The 9,398-nt window shown below is 39.0% G+C and overlaps 1 protein-coding gene across 1 annotated transcript; it reads right to left on the minus strand.

The window, feature by feature from the left end:
• Positions 1 to 50: 50 nt before the first annotated feature.
• Positions 51 to 8,099, minus strand: ARRDC3 (arrestin domain containing 3; the record flags this gene model as incomplete). The annotated part of the gene is made up of 7 exons (XM_010138813.1): positions 51 to 413; positions 1,767 to 1,921; positions 2,843 to 3,005; positions 3,422 to 3,678; positions 4,067 to 4,169; positions 5,392 to 5,539; positions 8,018 to 8,099. Coding segments are annotated over 7 exons (965 nt in total), but the record flags the coding sequence as incomplete, so codon positions are not given.
• Between the last annotated feature and the right edge of the window lie 1,299 nt (positions 8,100 to 9,398).

A 9,398-nucleotide genomic window follows, 5' to 3' on the forward strand; every position in this document is an offset into this window, starting at 1 on the left:
GCACAACATAAGCAATGAGCATGTGCAAATTTCCAAATCATAAGAGAAAGCCATCCCTCTATATCACAACGTGGTTTGAGTGTTTTGACACGACTGCAGGTTAGTAAGGCTGCTCCTAGTATGTGCCAGTATTTAAGGGGAGAGGAAAGAAAGAGCTTGGGTCTTCAAGCATGTGGAGCAGTCCTACACTGTTACCGTAGGCTTCAAAGCATGATCACAGGTTGTTTTCATTCATTCACCATACAGACAAGAGCAAATCACTTCCTTTGAAAGTGTGTCTCTGCTACGATGCCTTCACCTTCAACATGGCAGGTACGATTCAAAACCCAAGCCGAGTCAGCTCTTTATCGATTCCTTCAACGAGAGGGGCAAGATGGTCTGTCATCTGTGGGCTGATCGGGGTTTGGATCAATCTGATCAGAAGAGATAAAAGAAACACAAAAGAACCCAAGGCGTTTTTAGAGCCAACTGCTAGAAATAAACCAAGCTGAACAAAACCCCACCAAAACTCAGTAGTTTACAACAATCATAGTGATAAATGGTATTCCCAATCCAAAGGTTATTCAAACAACTGAAAAGCTTCTAGTGAATTGGACAAAACTTCGAAAAATCAGTAACTAAGAACAGTGCTACATTCTAAACTGCATGTTTAAGGAAAAACACAAAGAACTAATGAAAAACTTGTATCTGTTTTAGCAGCACAGAGGTCTTTTGAATTACACACTGTACACTAAAATGTTTATTCATCACTAAAACTGTCTTCAAGAATAGTTGATTTCAGAAGACATTTTACTTCAAAAGACAAGGTTACCAGTAAAAACTCATTCTACTTTTGGTTACAAGTAATTAATCCCCTAATAACCCACAAAATGTCTTAGAAGTTCATGTCTTCCACACTTTTCTTCCTCTCTACAAAAGGGAGAATGAGAACAACCTGCTAACTTAGGTCTCCAAAACTGTCTGCTAAGAATAGTTTAAGGGGAGAGTATATAGTTTAGCCATTCTTATTTTATATCCATTCTTAGGATAAAAAACCCCCTTACTTACAAACCTTCAAGTAGCCAAAATGAAAATGATTTGAACTGTATTCTAGGGTGAATCTACAGAGACTCCTCAGACAAGACTCCAGCATACAAAACCCATGTCTGTTCTCTGCCCTTCCAGAGCAGATTAGTTTCAAGAGGAAAAGAAAAAAAACCAGTGGGCAAATTCAGGCAAGATTTAGGTGAGGGACACCATTTTACTTTTGTCCTGTAACCTCTGCTTTTTCCTGAAAAATATGAACATGGAAAGCTTTTGACTTTGTTGTAGTTACCGAGTGGCTTTTGCTGAATGAAAAAAATACAGCCAGAAATGTGTACTTCCAGAAACCAAGTCAGAAAGAATAACTAACTTCTCTACATGTAACCAAAAACATACAACACAATTTTAGTAAAGAAGTAGAGCTGAAAAAATTAGCTTGTTTGTGCACGTTTAGACCCAAAATGTCAGTGTTAATGCAAGGTATAATGTAATGCAAAGCTTTAATGAAAGTTGCCAGGCAGGTACACAACAGTTTGGGAACTTCTGCAAAGGATTAAAATTGTGAAGACTCTTGAAGCAATCAACTTGCACTTCACTAAAATTAAATCACCTTATCCTCCTATTTTACCATTTTAATGATTTCTCCTGAATTTTAGGAAGGAGAAACAACTTCCTACACTTATTCCACAAAACAATGCAGAAAAACACCGAATTAATAGTCATACGCTCTCTGAGGTACCTACTTCTGAATAGAGGGGTGGAGGCAGGAAACGGAACTCCTGGATGTATGCAAACAATGGTCCCGGAAGCGCTCGCTCAAAGTCATCACAAGCACCTATGGGTGCAAGGCTGGACTGTCTCTGTTCCTCCGTGACCACCTCTGCATAGCTAGGAGGTGCTGCAGGGAAAAGGCACACACAGTTCAAACTGCAAGTTCTTATGCATGTCAAAATAGGGTAAACATTAAACTTTTATCATCATAAAATATACCACCCAAGAGGTAAGTGACTTCAGGGACTTTTTAAACAATTGAACATGACAGGAAGGGTGGGCTGTTTTGTTTTAAGATTATGCTCAAATCCAAAAGCACACTGACCACTGTTTATTGCAGTTTAATTATGCCCTTAAAATTTACAGCATACCCAGAAGACTGAATTTCTGTATAGGCAGGAGTGACAGAACATCACATTCTAGTGACATGGTTCAGTGGTGACATGGTAATGCTGGATTAACGATTGGACTCAATTACTTTAAAGATCTTTTCCAACCTTTTAAACAATTCTGTAATTTCTCTGGACTCCAGAAATCTGAGTCTGGGATTTGTACATAAAAAAGGGATGTTTATCAAATATGTGGAAACAGGGAAGGAGATAGCGTTCCTCCTTCAACAAGGGACGTTTCCCATTGAAATGGGTTACATCATCTTTTCAGAAGCCTTGGCTACTAAGGCTGGTAAAGGACACCATAAACTGCTACTACAACAGGTTACACCATGAACTGCTGTTTACAATGCCTTAGAACCAGGGATGCAGCCAGGATACCAGAGGCAGCATTAATTCTGCACAGGTACCACAACATCCTGCACTTTTACTTATGTCAGCTTCCAAGCAGCTGTGTTTCACTGCTCGAAGGGAAAGCAGGGAGGGAACTCTGCTCTGCTACACAGGACAAGCAGGTGGCAAAGACATCCACAAGGGATTTCCTGTGGGCTTTATTATGAAGGATGTAATTTGGGTCTGTTTGCACAACAGCCATGAATCAGGAAGACAGAAATCAGAACAGATTAGTGAATTGATTGGCATCTGTGTTGTCAAGTTACCTTCTGGTCTTTCAGGCAGTGTCAGACCAAGCCAATTCATGTTCATGCTACACTGGCTGCTCACACTTGATGTTCTGCTACCAAATGGGTGGAGAGGAATGGTACCAATGACCAGTGGTAAGTTTAGGAATAAATCCATGGCGCCTGGAATATCAACATATACCTGAAGGACAACAAAAGATGTGTATGATTAAAATGTAGGTTTGTATGAGCACTTTGTAATTATTAGACTAAGCTCTCTGTCCATGGCATTTTCCATAAGGAACTTATTTTCTTATTGTCTTGTTTTAAGGCCCAAGCCCCTATGGAGACAAAAACCCCTGAGTCAAAAGCAGCTCAGGATTCTTCACCTTAGTCCTCACTTGAAGGTGTCACTTATTTGTAAGACATCTGCTTACCTGGCACACCACAACTGCTCTAAGAACATGCATGATTTCAACTGAATATTTACAGAAGTCCTGTCAGGTCTCTAATGCTAGGATATGTATTTCTTTAGCTGGCTCAGAATGCTTTGTTAGCAATTTGCAAGGAATGATGGAAAACTACTCATGCTCAAGTGACACAGACCATCCAACGTACCATCAGCGAATACTCCACACGGATTATACTGCAGTCAAGGATTGAAGGGGAAACAGGTGGAATCTTCAACTGTTTGCCATTCCAGGTTTCTGTTTTGCCAGATGACAAGGATTCCCCACGCAGGCTGGCAACAAGCTGTTTGACTTCCTTCATTTTCCCTTTGGCATAAAATGCCTGCGTTTGGTAAATGGCTGCCTTTGGCACCACCACACGGGAAGAGCAGTTCTCAATTTCAGCAAAGATCTGAATTGATTCACCTGAAACAGCAGAATTTCATGTTCTCTATTTATAAAGCAGCTTAAGTGAATTGTCACATTCCTGTGTATTGTTATAATGCACTGGACACTGCTACCAACACTCTACCTTGCAAAACATGCACTGATATTAATAAGAACAGGATCAACACAAGCTAATCTAGAAGAAAATTGCACAGGTCTAATAGGAACAGGTGTCTTCCAACCATGTGGAGGTACGGCTAGCATTAGTTAAAATTAGTTGTAGTTAAGAAAGCACTGAGGAGATTGCTGAAAGCAGACTGAGGTGCTAAGAATAGTTTAAACGTTTTGTTTATATAAAGCAGTAAGTGCAAACTGTTGTTTCAAAAGGGAAGGAAAAACATTTCCTATAATTACTTCTGTTACATACCTGGGGTGTAGCCCTTCCTTTCAATTTTGGCACTTAAGGATATTGGGCCTGAGGTACAAAACCAACAACAGAGAGTCTTTTCTTTTGTGCCTGCTTGGGGTGACTGCAAGAAAAAAAAAACAACACTGCCCATTTAATTAAGAGCTCAATTAATATCTTCATCTATTTTAATTAACTAAAAAAGTAATTTTTGTGATGCACTTATTAGATTGATAAACATAGCTAGTTTTGTCTAGAGAAAATAAAAGCAACTGAAATGGGACTGTGTAGATAAAAGGTTTATTTTAACTCCATTACTCATGAACACAGCTTTTCTGCTACACATCATACTCGAAACAGGGTTGATTTTTTTTTTAAACACAGAAGTACTGTGTAATATAGGAAAAGGCTTTATAGCCCACATATCCCAACATCGTGTGGGCAGAGCTTTTGGTCTACCAGTAAACTACGCCACCTTCCCAGTACATTGCATTTCAGAAACAGTAACTGGAGTACTGTAACCTCAACTCCTGCTATTTCCTCTGTTACGGCATGATCTTGTTTCATCTCTACTAAACAGGCTTCATTATTTTACACAGCCATCAGGATGTAGGACTTGATCCAAAGTCCATTAAAGTCAAATCAGAGTCCTTTGATTTTAATGGAATTTGTGCCAGGCCAACGTTTTCTTCACAGGTCTAATTTTTCACCCATACAAACAAGAAACCTATTTCAATGGACTTTGTTTTTTTTTCCTCCTCCATAGGATTTGAGGAAGAGGAGGAAAAAAGAAGAAAAGAAATTTTAGGTCAGATTGAAATCAAATTGTCACTTAAAACAGTTGGTATTAATTTACTTTAATGAAATGGTATTTCAGAAAGAAAATTATACAGAATTGTGATAGTTTCTCCCCACCAGCAGAAAACTGTCCAAATGGAAGTTACCAATTATGCATGCCAGTACATTTTTTTACTTTGCATTTTTAAGTTAGCAGTCTCTTACTATAGTATCTTAAGTTTCACTGTTCCTGCTACAGATTATTCAAAATACAAAGGGAACAGTTCTTGAAATTTTCCTTCTCAGTGACACTTTAGTATTATCAATTTAAATCAACAAATCCATTTTATAGATCTTAAGTGAGAAGCAACTCCCGAGTACAGCAACACATCACTTTCAAAATACCAGCAGTTACAGAGTTGCTGAACTGATGCAACACTTAGAAGATCAGCTGTAACTAAACCAGCAAATAAATATTACGTAAAATTAGATGTGGGTATTGTTTCAGTTATTAAACTTCATTATTTTAATGCCAGAAACAAAGAATGAGTAATTCCGTCAATTCTTACCAGTAATGAAGGAGTGTTGATATCTATATGTTCAAAGACTGTAAATTCCTTCTTTAATTTTACTGGTAGAAACCAAGGCCTATGCAATTCGGCTTTCACCCAATAGCGCACACTGCCATGTCTGCCTTCGAATGAGGTAGCAAGTGGTCTGTGCAGGACACAAAGGTCAAAACTGAGTAAAGTCCTCCCATCTAATAATGATACAATTGATCAGATCAGGGATTAGTATGTAGAATTGCACTTTTTTAATGTACTGTAGTATCTAATGCAGCATAACTTATTTGCAAAGTTTCCATATCTCAGAAAAATTCAAGAATAAAGATGGGAGAAAAAATCATCTCCAATTCATCCTACTACAGTTTTGCATAGGTTTTAAGAATCAATTAAAGAATTGTACTAGAAAATGCCAAGAGTACATATTTCCCTTGAACTGTAGAGGCCACTTTCAAGTAAGAGTAAAGCATGTCCTTTTAAGGCCAAAGTAAGACTACCAACTTAAAATGAGCATTAGTATCAACCAATTATTCTTCTGGATACTGCATTTTGTAAATCGTTGTCTGCTGTTTACTTGGCTGGTAATCAGGTTAAATTTACTAGAAACTCAGCTTTTCTAGTTTGTCTTGCCTCAGGCAGAGTAAATATTTTTGAGTCCTGAAGAGAGGCTACTGTGAGTACCTCCTAATCTTCCTCTACCCTGATGAGACCAACTTATAATATTTATATTGTATATGCCTGCATGTTTTAAAGTATATACATATAAAATCATTAAGCCTATTCTGCTCTGAACTTTGACAGATGGAAGACGACCTTTTTGGGAGCCATACGAAAATCAATGAGAGAACAATCTCCAAACATTTCAGCATCACCTCTTTTCCTGTAACACCATAAACCAAAAGGTGAAAGATCTTTATGTTTTAATTATTTCCACTAAACAGCAGTTTTCCATAACTGAATTTTTTCCTAATTTTATGCAAGTAAATTTTTTCTGTTATACCATGTTTTGAATATATGAACTGAATTTTTTGCAAAGGTTCCATATCTCACATAGGGAGTAATACCAGCCAAGCTGGCACTTTACTACAATGACTCCAAGTTACAGGTTTGACTTCTCTATTTGCACATCTGAAATGTTTACTTTTTCTGCCTAATAATCCAAACTAAAGCATTTTCTAATCTGTCTTCAATATTTCATTGTGCCCCATATTCTTTAGGGCAAAAATCAGTAAGGCCAGCATCTTTTCTTCCCTCTGTAGTTGGAAAGCTCTTTCCGCCGTTGTTCTGTAGTTCAATTAATTTTTTTCAAGTACTCTAGGGACACAAAATAACAAGATAGTGATCAGAAGTCAAGTTTTTAATACTGGCCTTTTTTTCCAGTATTAACAGCTGGTTTCATAGTTTCTCCTTCAGGTAAAGAACTTGTGACATTTTGCTGGCTATCAGCTTCACTTCAAGCTACTCATTTCATGTCCATATGTTTTCTTTTTTCCATGTTTAAATGGAAAAAACTTCAACTTCCCCTTCAACTCAACGGAAGGTCAGTATTAGCCTTATTTGGTTTTTGTTGCTGAGATTTTCACAGAATGCTAAACTGCCTTTAAAAAAATCTCCACGTGTTTGGGTCTTCTCCCACTGCTCCAGAAGTCCTAGGCTGTTCACTTTGATCTTGACCTGGAGGAGTGTTTATCATCTACAGGTTCTGCTAAAACCAGCACCTCTAATAAACAGATGGTTCATTAGCTTTAATATTAGGCACTGAGCTATTTCACATAACACACTGCCGCATTTTCTCAACCTTAATGGCTTCACTGCTTGCCTTCTACAGCAAAAGGCTACTTTTCCATCAATGTTGAGACTTTCTGATCCTCTGTATTCCATTTTATTGCAACCTGTGTTTTTAGTTCATTTCCTTATTGCTAAATCTTCAGTTCACAATGCCTACATTACAGATTTCAGACTTGGGAGTGGGAGAAACAATCTTGATCTTAATGCTTCTGTTCTCACTTTTGCTTCATCTTTGCTTTCTGAGACAAAGGAGATTAGGTGCCAGAACTTTTCTTGCTTCATCCACCCATCTTCTGACTATTTCCATTCAGGCCTTCTGCAAAAGGCAGATGTTTGTCACCCTGGGTACAAACATCCTATTTAAAGGAAAACAACTTATTTTGTTCAAACTTAGTTGAACTCGCCACATCTGTTCAACTGAGCCCTAACAATTCAGCCATGATCTTTTATCTCTAGTTCTGCTGGCCTGCATGGTTCCAGTGAACTGCTGGTTGAGTCAGAAGGTATCTCAGCCACTCTGCGGTACTCTGGTGACATTAAAATTCCTCCCTCTCCTCTTGGGAAGAGGCAAAATATTGCCAGATGTAGGAAGTCGGCAGGACTTGGTCAAAAGGAAATGAGAAATTGGGCAGCAACGAGCTCCCCTTTTGTGGAAATTTGAAGAAAAAAAGGAAGTGTGTATCAGTTCAGAAAGCAACCTCTTCAGTTTAATGAGATTATGTCCTCTACTGCATGTCGCAGCACAATTTCTACTACCATTGAAAAGGTTTCCCCTCCACCCACAGCAGGAGTTTTGCTCAGGCAGGTGGGCAGCAGGGCCCAAAGACTGTGTGTGGGCACTTACGTCTGTGGAAGCTCAAAGCTGAATGCATATTCATGCCTTCCCGAATGGATGGTGTGAAGGCCTTCTTCTGAATTGTCATCATCTAGGAAGGAAAAAACACAATATACTATTCCATCTCCATGTATTTTATACATTACACAGGCTCGTCCTCCAGATTAAGAGGGATTTACACACTCATTACATTAAGGATGTGGTGGCCCAGAAACAAGGGTCTTTGGTCCCTTTGTAGGAACTGCTGGATGCAAGGGCAAATCTCAGCTACAGAAAGGTAGGCAAGACTGACAGATCCACCCTACAGAGAAGCAGAGGTTAACTTGCTTTAATTTATACCCTGCCTCTGAACACTGACACAGTTGAAACTGCTGCCATTTCAAGGCTTGCCTGCAAGACCTGGAATGGAAATCCTGCTCTCCACTGTGAATCCTAGTCAAAAGGTAACAGAGGTGGCTCTTCAATAGCATTAAGCTATCTGCACGAAGTCTGCTGTGCAAGATTAAATTTAGTAATTCAGGTTCCTTTTATCTCCTGCCTGGTAACAGCATCGAGAAATGAATAACCAAAAAAAAAAAGAAGAGGGAGAAGAAAAAAAACCCAAGGGTATACAAGCACCACCTGGCAAGTACCACACAAATTCAGGGGCTCAGAAAATAGCAAGGTGCCCAATTAACACTGTCTAAAGCTAAACTTCTTAGTTTTTGATAGGTAACTTCACCATTTTTGACAGCAAGATCCAGGTATTTGCTGGATTCACCAAGAAAGCCAATCTTTGCTTATGATCATAATTTCTTGTACACTTTTAAATTCTGTAACAAATCTGTAGTTATTCCAGTACAATTACCATAAAAAGAGGAAAATGCTGACTGCAGCAAGATAGAAAGTTCAAAGAAAAATAACTGGGCATAAAAAGGGAATAACAAAATAATAATGAATAAAAAATAATAATAAAAGGCGATACAGTGAGATAACGCAAAAGGCAACCACTTATATTTAATGGTCTGAAGCACTAATGGAGGCATACGGGAGGATTTTAAGTCCCCATTGTCCTACAGAATCACCGATGCTCCCCTTCCCGCAGCACAGCACAAAACCCTGAAAATCTTTAAAAAATACGCAATAAGCACAAAAAGCAGCCCCCGAAATCCAGCTATCAATAAAAATACACCTTCAGCACACAGCCCCCTGAATTAAGTACCAGAAAAATGAACCCACGGGGCGAGACGAGACGTTATCAGAGTAAGGGGTTTTTATTTAGTTTTTTTTTTTGAGGCCGGGGGAGCGCTTGTTGTGGCCGTGCTCCCGAACACGGCGATCTCCTCCTAGCAGACAAGCTCCCGTCCTGCTTCCCCTTTTCTGCCAGCTCAGCAGTCCCGCCGCGGCCGCG

The sequence above is a fragment of the Buceros rhinoceros genome, unplaced genomic scaffold (assembly GCF_000710305.1).
Source record: "Buceros rhinoceros silvestris isolate BGI_N320 unplaced genomic scaffold, ASM71030v1 scaffold6896, whole genome shotgun sequence".
Lineage (NCBI taxonomy): Eukaryota > Metazoa > Chordata > Aves > Bucerotiformes > Bucerotidae > Buceros > Buceros rhinoceros.